The following is a 15998-nucleotide window of genomic DNA, read 5'->3' on the forward strand; positions in this document are numbered from 1 at the left end:
GAATTTTTTACACTGTTTTTTTAGAAAATAATTTGCTGTTGTAAGAAGAAAGTTATTATGAAATTGATAAAAAAACCTGGTAGAATGCTAACCTGTCTTTTTCACATTTTTTAGCTAAATCAGCAAATTCTTTTAGTTGTTTTAAAATGTTATACAGAAACTCAAAACTAAATTTATCGAACAAATTTAACTTTAAATATATTTTTGCTTAGCGGGCCACATTTACATGCTCGCGGGCCGCAAAATATTCTTTCGCGGGCCGCATTCCATTCAAAAAAAAAACGTGCTCGCGGGCCGCATTTGGCCCGCGGGCCGCAGTTTGCCGACCCCTGGTCTATAACTACATTATAATTAGTTTTTAGAAAGTATGTTCTGATGAAGAGCTAAGCGAAATTAATTAATAAACCTTTTTGAAAATGAAGAACTTATGTTTAAATTTTTTAGTTAAAACCGGTATTAAAACCAAACTATTCATTAGTAATAAATATTAACAATTAAAATAAAAACTGCTAATCACAAACTTATCACAGTCTAGTGTTGAAATCAATTGCCAAGTTTAAAAAAAAATTAGATGAATGCAACTAAAAATCTTTCTAGTTTCATTCTCTAAAGCGGTTAAAACATTGTTATAGGTTTATAACTTAATTTTTAGTTTTTATTTTCGATATAAACAACAGACAAAATCTGAAAACTAAAAACCTGATTAAATTAAGTTTAATTTCTGCTTTCGGTTTCAATTAAAGAACATTATTTTCACTGAAATGTTGAAAATGGTCAATGCGGTTTGTGAACCAAACTTATATAAAACTATTGTGGCTTAAATTAAATTTTGTAAAGTTTTAAAGCTGCAGGCACCTCTAAAACCTATAATTCAACTACTTAGTTCAATTTAAGCAGAATATATTTCATAAAAAATGGATTAATTGGATTTGAATAAAATCATGTCATATATTTTTGTATTTACTGTAAAATTCACTGAAAGTTTTAATTTACTTAATTAATTTTTACAAGCATATGGAAACTTCTGCTATTGCATAAAAACAAAACCTGCCTGATGTACACTTACAATCAAAGCGCTTTTTAAAAAACTTTCCTTTTATTGAAAATTTTCCTCTGTTTTTGCTTATAGTAATGATTTTAGATCAAAATTTATCTGAAGTTCCATATCAAAATAAAAAAAATAAGTCAATATACTTGTTTTTACACTACTCCAATATATTTTAGGCTACAAAGAAATAAGGCCAGTGTGCAAATCTTCGAATAGCTCAGAAGTTTTTCCAGATTCCAGATGCATTGAGGAGGGATTGGGTGAGGCGAAAATTCGCCGGGTGAAATGCGTGCTACCCCTATGCAAGGAAGCGCGCCCCTCTATCAATGGCACCAGGTATGTTGCTCATGGTGAAAGTTTGCTTAAAGCTAAATTTTTATATTTAAATAAATTATTACTTACTAGTTGTTCGGGTTTTAAACAAATATTATATTACAAAATTCAAAATACTTTATTAACAAAGTCTGGTTTTTGAATGAATAAACATGCAAAAAATAAAAAATACCTTTTCAGACATTTTTTAATAAACTGAAGCTTAGCCATTTATCTTTTTTTTAAAAATAAACAACATTCTTAATTTTAGATTTAAAGTAGTTATTTTCTTAATGAAAGTGTCTAAGTATTGTAAACTAAATAAGTACTATATATAACTTGTCAGTTGTCTACTTTAACGTTTTTAAAAAGTATACATTTTAGAAACTATAGTTGTAGTTATTTATCAATTAATCACAACAGATTTTACAAGTACCCAGAGCAACACTACGAATATTCGAGCATACACACGTGAGTTATTTCTTGTTTACGTTTACCGCTAGGGCGCGCTATAGCTCTTTAAAAATACCAAAAACGAAATATTACATGATGTTGCGTGTAATCGTTTTATTTTTCCGCTTCGAGGCGCTAAATACTCAATTTTGTAGCTGGAGGACGATCGAGAAGGGAGCGTGCAGCGTGAGTTGCGGGAACGGGACGCTGCAAAGGACGATCAGATGCGTGGAAGAGAAGTACAGCGGAGATGTGATCAGGATCCATGAGGACGAGTCGAAGTGCGGGAACTTCGTGAAACCGGAAAGCATTGAAGCGTGCAACACGTTCGAGTGCCCGAAGTGGATCGTTGGAAACTGGTCCGATGTAAGCTGGCTGAGATTTTATTTACTACACACTTTTTTAAGATAAGATTTTTGAGATTGTTTCAAAAAATTTAAAAACCAAATTAAAAAGAAGAAGCATTAGCTTAAATTTTTTTTTCAATACTGATGTATAAATAGACATTTTATAAAAACACAGTTGTTAGTTGATTACTTCAATTGTATTCAATAATATAGTCTTGAACAACCACAAAACTTTTTTTAGTTACTCTATTGACACAGATCCTATTTTTACTTAGCCTATTTACTTAAATGAACAGTGTAGTGTTAGTTGCGGTAGTGGAGTGCGAAATAGGTACATCATATGCGACAACAGAGCGACTCCTACAATAAATTGTGACACAAGACGACAACCCAACACTGTGATGGAGTGCAACAAAGTCTGCAAGAAGAGTTAGTAACTTCTATAATTTCGTAAAATTATGCTTTTTGAAACATGTTTATAGAATTGGTGAGTTATAGAGCTTTATTATAATTTCGATTAGTCTAACTTTTAATCAGTTTTGTGTTTTATAAATTAATAAGTCTGTTGCTTTTAACATAAATAATGGTAGTTCAGTATACAGTTTAAACGTACAAAGGTTATTTTAACTAGAAAATATTCTAGTCATTCATAGCTTAATTGTTAACTTTGTTTCTATGACGCATTATTGCGGATGTAGCGTTTGCCTAAGTGAGTAAAAAATGTGATAAAAATATTTTATAGCTTTCTTTTAGTCATACCTTATTGTGCTTGTTGGATTAAAGTAGGTTTCTAAATGATTATTTTTTAAACACCACTAAAAATATATTTGAAATTATCTAAAAACAACTTCTACTGTAGCAAATAGAATGATTTTTCCAAGGTAAGAACGGCAGTAAAATCACGAAGAAAACTAAATCAAAGAAAAGGAAACAGAAAACAAACCAAATAAAAAAACCTATTCTGAAATTCACTCCAGTTGCCAAGTAAGTTTTAAATTTTAAAGTCCGTTTAATTATGCTAATAAAATTAAGTCGTTAGAAATTTGCTCTTAAACTAAATGATTAAAGTTAAGTATTTTTAATATTGATTGTTTTATTATTAAAACCTAAACTAAACTATTAGTTAGACTTTAAGTTAACTTTATTTCAATGAAGAAAAGAAAACTTTATTTAATTCATTCAAATTAAGTCTTCTTTAGCTTGCTAGCTGTCAGAGAACAAAAAAGTTAGCAGTTACATTGTACCTGACTAACTATTTTTTTGGTACCAAACAAAAACTCTTTTACACAAACATCTGTGATAAATTTTTAAGTTTAACTAAATACAAACAGATGGAAGGCGAGGGAGTGGAGCGCATGTTCGAAATCTTGCGGGATGGGAGGATTCAGGACGAGGAGGGTGGAATGCGTGGAGGAGGGGATCACTAAAGAGGAGGAATTGTACAAGAGCGAACTCGGGTGCAGGGGACCGGCTCCCGTTCACACCGAGGTTTGTAAAATAGAAGTTATTTAAGTAAATTAAATATAATTTTAAGTATTTGTGATGTTGAAAATCTAATGATAGCTTTGTATAAAAAAATTAAAACTTAGTTATCAGAAAGTTAAGATAAAAATATAATAAAGTTTTGTTAGGAAAAAGGTACTTATTGGTAAATGTATATATTCTATTAGGACAGACTGAATTACTATAACAAATTATATAGTTTAGATTTTTAAATTAGTTTGACATTAGCTGGTTTAATCTTTTTATTTTTTATTTATAGTTTAAAAATAACCTAGTTTAGTATTTTTGCTTACTCTTTTTCGGAATTTTCTAGTTTTAGACTTTTCGTTTTTTTAATTTTTAAATTGTTTTGCTGGTGTAAAACTGTTATCTAATTTAGCTTTTGTTTTTATTTAATAGACTTAACAGTTTGTTATACAAGTATAAACTGTTTTTATAAAGTTCAAAATATATGTAGTACTAAAAAGTATAACACATAAACTACAGTTTTAGGTAGGCCGTATTTAAGTCTAAAATGTTCAGAGTATTTTGACTGATTTTATCGACTGATATATCAAATGAAATGCAACAATCTAATTACAAAAAAACTTTTGTTACAAAGAATTTTTCCTATTAATAAACGGTAGCATTAATGAGTTAAGTTGAATTTTAAAAGTCATCCGAGTTTGACTTTGGATTATCTGTTGCGATAAGAGCCGATACCCCAAATGTTTCTTTCGTGTTGTAGTTGGGTTGTGACCTCTTGATTAAACAAACTACAGTTTATAATGTTTGCTTCGCATTTTGTTGGCTTTGTAGTTTGTGGCCGGCTTTTCGAACGAGGGTGATTTTACAAGCGCGAGTTAAACATCAAAAAGTTGAAAAGGGGGCTTCGCTTATACCGCTCAAGTACTTTAAAGATTACTTTGATGCTACCTATTTTAGTCTAAATGTGACTGAGTTACTCCTTTACTCGAAAATTAATTTAAAGTGATAGTTTTTTTAAGTTTTATATTTAAAAAATTCTTGAAATTTATTCAGAAAAGAAAATTTGTACAATGTTTTTACTTGCAGAAATGCTTTTTGGGTTTGTGCCCCTTCGACACGCATCGACGGGTGAATGAGGCGATGGGGTCGCCGATATCGGTTGTCAGGGTGATCGAGAATGAGGTGGTGGTCGTCAAGGAGGAGTTTGTGTGGAGGTTTGTCAAGTGGACAAGCTGCAGCGTCACTTGTGGATTTGGTAATTGTTTTTAATTTTATTTTTTTTCTAAAAACAGTTAATTAAGTCATCATTTTCTTTTTTAAGTAAGTTAAACTAAAAAAATATAAATAATTTATTTAAGGTTTGTAAATACTTGAAAAGGTCCTATACATATTGTTATTGTATTATTTATATTATTCTTATCAATTTTATTCTCAACACTATGGGTTTAACAAAATTAGGTGGACTGGTGTTCTGTTAAATTTAATCATTAAGATATAAAAATACTTTAGTATTGTTCGCGTGCAAGCTACGCGTGTTACTAGTTAAAATATTTATCAGTAATCTTCTGTAAGCTTTCACAGATTAAATATACTTCATTATTTTAAATTTATCTAAAGTCAACTTTTTCCTAATTCTTATTGACTGCGAACAAATTCATTTTGGCCACCAAATATTTTTGCTAAAATATAGTCTGTCTCTGTTTTTTCGAAAAAAAGCACAACTATTCATTACAGCCAACAAAAAAAATGTAAAAAGTATGACTACATGTGTATCTTTTTTATATGTATGGATAAAATAGGAATATTTTATATGAGTAATCGACAATAAATATTTTTACGTATTAATTGTCAAAAAAAGTTTTGAGTTTAATATTCCTTAGGTAAGAATTAGTTAACAAATTTTCTTTAAAAGTTTATGGTGTAACAAATAAAACTACTACACAAGTAAGTATATCATAAGTATACACACAATAGTTATTTACTTGTGTTTATCAAATTTCAATTTCAAAAAGCGTAAATTAAATATATTTAAATAGTTCACACTTTAATTGATTAAGATTGATAAGAAAACAACAAAATTGTTTTTTAGCAATTTCTGTTCAATATGTAAATGTGTTACATTGTAAACTTTTGTTTTTTTAGATTTATTTAGTTTCTAAATAAAACAAGTGTTTTAAATACTTAAAATGGACATATATTTTAGAATTTAGATTTTATAAATCTGTTTAGTAGTTGTAATTACTAAGCAAAAAACTTGTTTGATCTTAAGTTTATTGTAATCGTTAATCATCAATATATATGACTAAAGTCAAGTGTTAATTAAAAAACTAGCTTGTAGCATACAGCTTAACTTGTTAATTTTTATCACACATTAAAAAAGGATTTTGGAAGATTAAACACTAATAGCCTACTTAGCTGCCATATAGGTTAATTTTAACTTTTAAAGTACCCTAATTGTTTACTTTAGAAATTAATATTAGTTAAAAATTTTTATAGATGTAATATTTTGCATTTGTTAGTAAATTTTTACTTGTTGAGATAACCTTAAACTAAGTTAACTTTATAGTAGCTTTTAATCACCTAGAAACTTCTTACTAATACTTATTTGATCAGAAATACGTGTATAACTAAAACTATTAAGTAAACACTTATAAACTCTATAACGTTTTCTTACCATAATTGAATTTGAATAGTATGGCCAAAAATTTATCTTTAAAGTTTTTTTATCAGAAAAATAAGTAACATAAACTTTATCACTTTTAAATACTATAAATAATTCTATCTCAAACTTTATTTTGTGTTGTTCTATAAAAATGTAATTTTTATATTTAAGCTTATGATGAAGACTAGCTTTGAAACTTTAATTTATACATAAATACTGTTTTCTATTATGTAAATTTGCACTATGAAAACTACTACAAGACATTTAAATGCTATTTTTAGTTATAACTTAAAAAAGTTTATTGCGCCATTAGTTGTAAAAAAAGATAGAAAGCCAGCAATTTTTTCTAACAGCCAACAAATTATACAATTATCACTTTTTCTTCGCGCCATCACCTTTTGTCTGTACCCAACTTTGCGTATCCAGACACCGAATTGTCGACTGTGGTACTTAAACTTTAGCACAATTTCAGACAAACACTCCCCGGCAACGTGAAATTAAAACCTTAGTTTAAGAGCTTAGAGCGGGCGAAAAGGGATTTGCAGATATTCGAAAACGTTTGTCGTTCGGACAAATTGGCGTTTTTGGCGGCATGGAGCGAGGCAATTACGAGCGGATAATTCGATATTTTCGGCACAACTCGATACGCTGGCACCTGTTTGTTGTTGGGCCGGCACCTGCAAAAATACGTCCATCGTATCGGGTTGCAAACACATCGCGGCTTTGATCCGACTTTAAAAGGATGAAGCCCATAACCTGTTTTCATACCGTAAAAGTATGCTAGGAATGACGGTGAATTGACACTGTCAACACAATTTTACTTGGATATTGAAGGTTTTATCTGAAATTACAGCGTTATTAAAAAGTTTTTGTTTGTAAACAACGCATTACGAAAGTTGTAGTTTTTAGGAGCATGCATTAGGCTGTAAAAAAATTAAATATTTTATATGCAAATATTAGAACTTGAAATAATGTTTAAATTACGTCTAACTGAAAAACAGCTTTATCAAAAATTATAAAATTTCATTTAATGTATTTTCTCAGGAATGTCCGTATCAATACCGTTCTGCTACGACAACCTTACAAATCGCCTGGCAGCAGACAGCAGATGCGACCAATCTAAACATCCCCTTCCGAAGCTGGCCACCTGCAAGAGGGACCCCTGTCCCGTTCCACCCAAAACTGAAAACGAGACCAGGTAACTTTTATTTGCGTTGAATTTATTATTTGATGGCGGTTTTTCTGTTTTTTAAAGCAAAATTGCATGAGAAATGTTAGTAAGGTTTACTGGGTTGCCTGTCAAAAATTGAAATTTGGTAAAATATGACTTAATTTGTTGTAGAAGTGTTCTGATGGGAACAAAAGAGCCGTGTAATTGGCCTGTTTTCAACGCGCACTGCCTAAGTAACAGTATTCAGGTATCATATATCACTCTAAACCTTACTAAAATTAAATTAGCTTTCGTTACGACCAAATTAATTCAAGTGAAACGCAGTTGAATCAATAAAAAGCAAGGGAAAGCAACACGAATATTTCTTTAAAAAGTAACTCAAAAGTTAAATAGTGAGAATAAACCATATGAAATCAAGTTAAAATACCTTTACTTTGACACACTCATTAGTTTTTATCGAAAATTCTAACAAATACTATTTTTAGCTAAGTCTAGAATTAGCAAAAAAGATGTAAAACTAAGCTCTTAAAGACTATTGAACAAATATTGATAAAAATATTTATAAAGTGTACGCAACTTGTATTAGAAATTTACTGACTTTTAGACATGATGAAGTATAGACGTTAATATGCTTGAGTAAAGCTTCTTTGATCAGGACTTTCAACTCTTATGATTGATGTTGTTGAGATCTTATCTCGCTCTTTTAGGGACTCTTATCGAGCACCTCTAATACGTAAGAATCTGTCAACGCCAAGAGGAGTTCAAAACTGGTAAAACTCAATCACTCAAAACTTTTCTCAAGCACCCTTTTGAAGTGTTGCACCTCAATGTATTCATGCCTCGAAACGATACCTTTTATGTAGGCAATTTAGATATCTTTTGTTCGGCAAAGCAGGGATAAAGGTTTTCTTTTGAAACAGTTTTCACTTGAGTCAGCTGATAATGTTTAAAAAGCTGCTGGTAAGGTTTTGAAGGCAATTTAAAATTTATTTGATGTTTTTTTTTAATTTACACCAGTTTAGCGGGGTTTTTTATGTTTATTTTTACGTTTAAAGTTTTTAACAAGGAAAATTATTTTGAAAAACGTAACCAGTTATAATAGTTATAAACTAAAGTCTAACACTTTAATCTTTGACAAGAGGATTAATGCTGAACTTAAAGTTTTTCGATACAAAACATTCAACTTTGCTTAAGAACACTACGTTTACAAAAAAAATAGTAAACAATAAAATATATATTCTTAATTCACTTAATTGACTTGATAAAATAAAAAAAAAGAAGTAAAAAAATATATTTAAGACAAACTAAAATTTTAGATATTTTAATGAGTAATAAAAGCTATTTAACAAAACAAAAAACTTTTGTAAATTAAAAATTAAAACGGCAATCCTTTTATAGTAAATAATTAACTCTTTTATTTTAACATTGTATAATGTAACGGATTTTAGTGGTATACTTGAATTACTTTCGTGTTAAAACTATTTTTTTATGATACTAAGACAGCTAAGTACATAGAATTTTTCTAAAAACACTAAACAGAACAACTTTGTGAACAAAAGTTTCTTTATAATTCAACAACACGATTAAAACTTTCTAAAACTTTTGACGAAAAGTTGTAGAAAAAACACAGCATTTGTAGTAGTACAGGATAATATTGCTCATGAGATAACTTTCCATGTAAAGGAAAAAGGCTAGAACTTCTTTGCTCACAAATTATTTTGAGTATGTAAGGCTTTGCATAGGAATTTGTGTACGAGCCGAGTTAGACAAGATAATTTTCGAGTAAAACATTTTTTTCTCAGCTGATAATTGCATTTTTGTTTTAAGTTTATTTCAGACTGTAAATGAAATTTAGGGGCGGTAATATGTTTATATAGTGCAAACAAAACCAGTATTGTTTTAGTGTTATTTGTTAAGTAAAGCCGGATAAATAAATATTAGTTAAGAAACTTTCTTATAACTACTTTAAGGCGAATTTATATTAATAAAACTACCAAAAAGGTAAAATCACAACACCAGTAAAATTTTCTATCAAATTATGTATTTATCAGATTTTAACTGTTTAAAAACAGTAAGACAAAATAAAAACACAAGTAGTTTATAATATGTTAGTAAGCTTTTTTATTAAAAGTTTTAATAATTTAGACCTTTTTTTACCTAGAATGACTTAAATTATATTTTTTTACTTTAAGTGTGTTTGACTACAGTTTAAAAGTAAATTAATTTACCTTTTTATATGCAAGCTTTACTTGCAATAAAAGTTTTTGTAAATCTAAGTAGAACTGATAGCATCAAGTACAAATAACTGCTGACACATCAATACCTATGAAAGTGTACATTAGACAATGTGCAATTTTGCACTTATTAAAACCGATCGCAAAGCGAGGTACAAAAAACAATTAAACAATTAATAAATTTTCCATTGTAGATTAACGACTAGACGTCAATAAACAAAGAATAAAGTGTAGTCAATTTTAATCTCATTAGCTTCCTGCTTTATCAAATCTATTAACAATGTAACATAATTAGAAAAAAGCATAAAAACTTGGACTCTGCCCAACTGGTTACTAATTAATTATCTACAATCAAAATCACCATTTCAACGATTAAAACCTTGTTGAATGTAAAAAAGTATACGAGCATGCTTATCAACAAATTATGAGGCAGAGCTCCAGCAAAGCAGAGCACCGAGTAATTGTTCAAGTAGTCAGATGATATCAAAAAGTTGAAAACAATGTAAACAGCTAGAAGTAGCAGCAAAATTTTCTTTCACAAATTTGTCATCGTTTTTGTCATTTCGCTCGAACCGCGTCTCCACGGCAACCTTATTGTCGCCGTCGTTTCTTGGCAACCAACCGGCGATTGTTCCACGGCTAACAAGCCGCTATCAAACGGCTCGGGGGTTGAAAGCGGGAATGCAGGTACAAGGCTTCCATTAGAAAGTAGTTTCCCGCTTAATAATAAAAGGAGGTCTGTTGAATTTGTTAACGAGGCATCGCGTGAAGTCAGAGCCCAGTTAGTTTGTTGTTTTTAAGATGAAAAATATATTTTGTTTTTATTAATTATTGTTTTACGTTCAAAAAGAAATACTATAAGAAACACTTTCTAAATAAGAAAAAAAAATATAACCGAGTTTTAAATAGTTCGATGTTGCTTGAAAAAAATGTTTACAAAAAATTATCGTTAATGGTGTTACAAAACAGTAAATTTAAGACTAGTTTAAAAAATATTTAAAAATTAAATAATTTTTTTACAAAAAAACTTGTTATTGAACTTATAAGTTGAAATATATCATTTGAAAATGTCTGATTGTTTTTTTGCTTATTAATTATCTAAAATTTACTTAGGTTGGTCGATTCATAAAAAGTTTTGAATATAGACTGCTTTTCTAATATTTAATTTAGACAATTACAGTAACCTCTCGGATCTTTACGCACTCATGACGTTACGCACTCTCGTTTAGTTACGCATTTTAGAATTCTAAAAAATTCTGAAAATATAATATTAATTAGCTTTAATATTGCACAAATTAGGTATATTGTATATTTTTAACTTAAAATATGTTTTTAAATGCTAACTCACCTCTCTTTATCTTTAGACTTTGTAAAATTATGTTCCTTGACTAACTAATAAACATTTATAATATCTCAGTATATCAGAAATTTTGTTAACAACAAGAGATTAAATTAAAATCCTTAAAAAATATGACTTTGTTAAATAATGAAAGTATAATGAAATAATGAGAGTTTAAAACACAAATAAATAATACAGCACTTTTGCCCTATATATGAATAAAAATTTAAAAAAGAAATCTAATGAAACTTCCTAGCAAAAAGTAGCAGTGATACTTAATAAATATAGAGCTTACAATTAACACAAATCTCAGTTGTTTATTATTATTAATAAAATTAGTAAAAATTTTCTACAAGTTTTATTATTTTATATAGATTTAAATCCTTTTTTTTAGTATAAGTATAGTTTTATCTTTCATTTTCATATTTATAAATAAAGTAAACAAATTTTTAAAAGTGGAAAAGTCTCCAGTCTGTTTTTAACTAGAAGCAATATCAAAAAACAGCCATTATAGTAAGTATATTTGGTACCTCTCGTATCTTTACGATCTCTCATATCTTTACGCACTTTTTCTGTGGACACAATGTGCGTAAATAAGCGGGAGGTTACTGTATGTTAAAAAAAATGGTTTAACAAACTGCAACAAAAAATTAAAAAAACAAAGAGCATTTTTTTTGTGATTAGATTACTAGAGCGAGCTTTAGCTACAAATCCTTGCAAACAGATAGCAAAATGTAAATATTTGCATAACAAAACCTTTTAAAGCGGGTTACTTGGCCTTCGCACAGCGTTTCTTATGTGTTTTTGCTTTTTGGTCTATTTCTATCATTTAACACTTAAACACTCGTCAATATCATCTATTAGCTCTGCACGGCAGAGTGTTATAATCAAATTAACACGTTTCTATAATTGACATCTATCGATTACAAAGTTTGGTTTAAAAATATCATAAAAGATATGAACGGTTGAAAGTAACGCAAAATAAGATGTGGAAATTTTTGAGAGCTAAATTGTTGAGATAACTTTGTGATTTTACTTTGATGAAAATTTTAAATATTTTAATATGCTTACGTGATCTTTTTGTAGTAATTTTATTTGCTTTTACTTAATTAGTCTAAAACTTTATATTTAATTTTCTTAATAAGTCTAATAATACAAAAATAAATAAAATTAATCTATGATGTTATAAAAAAGTAAGTAAATTTTCACTGTTGTTTAAATTTTTAACACGTGCAAGAGAATTTGTTTCCTAAGAAACGTATTTGAAGTTAAAATTACACGGTTTAAAAATAGTTATTGTGAAAATTTTGTGTTTGCTTATTCATTAATGTGCGAACATTTATTTTAAACAAAATATTTTTTTGTCACTAAGCAGAAATAGATTAGTACTATTTGTTTAGTTATAACTGTCAAGATAACTTATTGGTTTTTATTTGCATTTTGTCAGTTAACACTTCAAAAGGACTTCTACAAACAAAAAGCTAGTATCATCTTTGTTGTTAAGTAAAATTAAGTGTAAAAACTTTTCACATTAGTAACAAAAACAGTTTTCAAAAACAAGTTAATGATAAGCCTTTAAGTTACAATAAATCATTAAAACTTTAAACTTTAAATAGTTCTAGAAAAAAATATCATACTGATAATAGACCCTAAAATAGTTGTCTTTTCATAAATTCATAGCTTAAAAGTACTATTACTATTATTATGAAGTTATATGGTACTATATTTTGTAATGTCTAGAATGAAATACTACAATTTTTTTTTCGATACAATCTTTATAAAAAAATAGTCTCTGTTTACAAAGAGCTATAAACTATCAAGTTTATTTTAAAATGTTATTTAGTTGTTCGCTAATAGTATGTTTATTTTTTATTAAAGATCAAAGATAAATTTTTCTTGACAAGTATTTTTTGAATGAAATAAAAGCTTGAGGTTTTTGTTTAATAGTCGTTAATAAACCTTTCTTTGAAGTTTTTAGGAGCTTAAGTTTTATTTTATCTAATAAAAGTAATGTTTATGAGATGAAACAACATTATTTTACAACCCTAAACCAGTATTAATTGTGTTTGACAAAAAACATCGTTGGATAATAAAAGATTATGTAATATGATTGCGTAAGCTATTTATTTCACTATATAATGAAATGTGAGATTAACAATATAACTTAGTTTTCAAAGTATCTCAAGCTAAAAGTTGATACAGATCATCTAAAAATAAACATTAATTGATTATTAGTTTTTAAAATTTTAAATGCTTTTATCACTTCTGGTAATACTTTTTAGACACTAATTTATTTAAATGTTAATTCTTTAATCACCAAAGTTTATTGATGATTTTTTTAAACAATGAGAACGTTGTGTATTTTTTTAAGATCTTACTATAATAATGAGAATAAGTAAAAGAACGATTATAAATAACAGCAAATAAACTGCTAACAACTATTAAAGCATTTATCTTTAAACAACTTTATCAAGATTTTATAATAATACGGTTTTGTATCGAAATTAGCACTAAAGACCTTTGCTAACTTCAGAACATAACAGAAAGTTACAAGTTAATAACTCTAAAACCCCAAGCGAAAACAAAAAATGATGATTTAAGGGTTTAGTGATAACGCGAAAGTTTCTCTTGGTTATTAAATTTTGAGGTTTTTAGCTTTGATCGTCGGCACACATTTAATATGGCCCGGTGTCAGATCTTATGAAAATTTGTATTTATGTTGTTTTAAAACGACATTAATCCCATAACGCATTGTGCTGCTAATACACTAAAGTTTTCGGCTAAACAACCTTGCATTTGTAAAAGTTTTTTATGTGTTTTCACAAGGCTCTTAGATGTTACAAATATTTATTAATAACATGAAAAGCAGACTTAATTAATGGATCTTCTTTTTTGATCAAAAGCACCTTGGTTCGACAATTCCAAACTTAGAAAGCAGGCATCATCATTACAATGCTTACATTATGAAAAGTTTATAACTAAATATATAAATATAGTAAAAAAAAATTGATAAATAAGCGTCTTTTTTGTGCGAAAAAACCGAAAAAAAGTCTCATTTCTCCCAAATTTTTAAAAAAGTTACGTCATAGACCAACTCGTAGTAAATTAATCGTGTTGCGACAATAATACACACAAGTTCGTATAAAAACTCATTGGTGGTCTATTGTCATGAAAAAACAACGAGTTGCACTTCTGTGCCACTTCAACATTTTGTTGTACTACGACCACCCCGACACACAAAAACCTTTTTTCTTTTTTGTTTTTGTCGCAGGCTCTGTTGTAGCACAATAGTGCGATGGCTGCGCTATGTGTTTACAGTAGCTACTCGACAAAAGACACGAGCTCAAACAACTTGTGTTCACATTTTTTTAAGTCGCTGCAAAGACTAGATTAGGTTTAGGTAATTGGAAGTTAACAGGTTTTTGAGGTATTTTTAAGTCAGTTTAAAATTTAGAAACTGTTTTATTTTTGTTTTGTTTCACGTAGATGTTTAAGTTTATTTTAAAGGTTGTAAATTATGATAAATAAATAACTAAACAATAGTTATATAGTTTCAAGTATAAGAAGCTTTACCAGTATCCATAATATTTTAAATAGCTAGAACTAAAAACAAGTTTTTTGAAACAAAAAATATCTTGATAGTTAGGGATTGGTTTCAAGTAATTTTTTATAATACTTTACTTTGAATATCTATTATTTAGCTATAAGAATAAATAACGTCAATTGTTTATAATGAATAGAAGTATTTTCAGTTTTTTTTTTCGCATTTTGTAGGTGAATAAATGAATACTTTAAATTATATCTTGTTCACAGCTAAATTTCTAAGCTTAGAAATTCAAAATTTATACCAGTGTGATACATTTAAAAGTAAAGCAACTTTTTTTAAGATGCTTACTTCTATACGAAATTATACTATAAAGACTACCATAAAAAAGAAAGTTTATAAATACTAGCAAAATAATTAAAATTTCCAAAAAGATGGTTACCGCACTGTTATATAGTATTAGAAATATTTATATTACTGATAATGATAAATCGTCGTGCAATTTTTTTACAAAAAATTGAATTTTAATTGCTTTTTAAAATACTAAAAACCACTGATTTGATAAAATCATTTTATTCACAATTAAATCGCCAGCAACGACGCTCTTATCTGTTTCAAACTCAGCAACAAAATTACATCCATTAAGTTATTACGAATACAGTTTGTTTATCACTAAACTGTCACGCGCAGGATACTGTTTATGGACGGCAGTATTACAACTGTATTGTGGCATATAAGGTCGATTTCGGTTGTATAGGAAACGGTATGATGTATTTATACTGATGTAATCCATCACTCCAGTGCAACGAATAAGCGCGGCTTAATCAACCGACGAGACGCTGTTCTGACACCATCGAGAGCAAATCACCACCACTTTGTGTTTGCGCCGGTGACCGCTCATGCGGATCGACGTGAGAGTTTTTGATTTCACAACTCGATTCGGTTGGCTGCGCTCGCTAATATTCTAATGCGCTCTCCGGTTCTAAAAAGTTTTGAAACTGCTGTACAAAACTGTCAGGATAAAGAATGAATAAGCCGAATTGTTGATGATGAATTTTGTTTTTACTAAACTGATGGTACAGCAGTTTAATTTTAGTTATTTGCATATAGTATATAAAAGTCATTTAAAACTATTAACAATTTTAAACTTAAATCATAATTAGGACTAAATATATGATTTTGCTTCTTTTTTCTCTAAAACTTCTTTCAACTTTTTGTGCTTTCTGAAAGGTTATTAAATGTTAGCGCTCATACTAAATTTTGAAATTGTATGACATTTCCAAAGTATAAATAGAGCTTCTTTCATGAGCAGAGAATTTAAGTTCTACACATAAAAATTGTTTTCGTAGGTAAATTTCTTTTACATATTGAAAAGCGTATACAACAAACGCTTCACGAGCATATAAATGCGACCCGTC

At 28.6% G+C, this 15998-nt stretch overlaps 1 protein-coding gene across 1 annotated transcript in view; it reads left to right on the forward strand.

Annotated features, from left to right (window-relative positions):
• LOC145849573 (ADAMTS-like protein 1) overlaps positions 1-15998 on the forward strand; it is a 50693-nt gene that overhangs the window by 23621 nt on the left and 11074 nt on the right. Inside the window, exons 10-17 of the mRNA XM_082954533.1 lie at positions 1225-1384; positions 1784-1831; positions 1969-2179; positions 2457-2589; positions 3042-3144; positions 3492-3648; positions 4717-4885; positions 7337-7490. Coding sequence (XP_082810659.1) covers positions 1225-1384; positions 1784-1831; positions 1969-2179; positions 2457-2589; positions 3042-3144; positions 3492-3648; positions 4717-4885; positions 7337-7490 — 1135 coding nt within the window. The remainder of the gene's footprint in view (positions 1-1224; positions 1385-1783; positions 1832-1968; positions 2180-2456; positions 2590-3041; positions 3145-3491; positions 3649-4716; positions 4886-7336; positions 7491-15998) is intronic.

The sequence above is a fragment of the Thalia democratica genome, chromosome 2, assembly GCF_965202585.1.
Source record: "Thalia democratica chromosome 2, ktThaDemo2.hap1.1, whole genome shotgun sequence".
In the NCBI taxonomy this organism is placed as follows: domain Eukaryota; kingdom Metazoa; phylum Chordata; class Thaliacea; order Salpida; family Salpidae; genus Thalia; species Thalia democratica.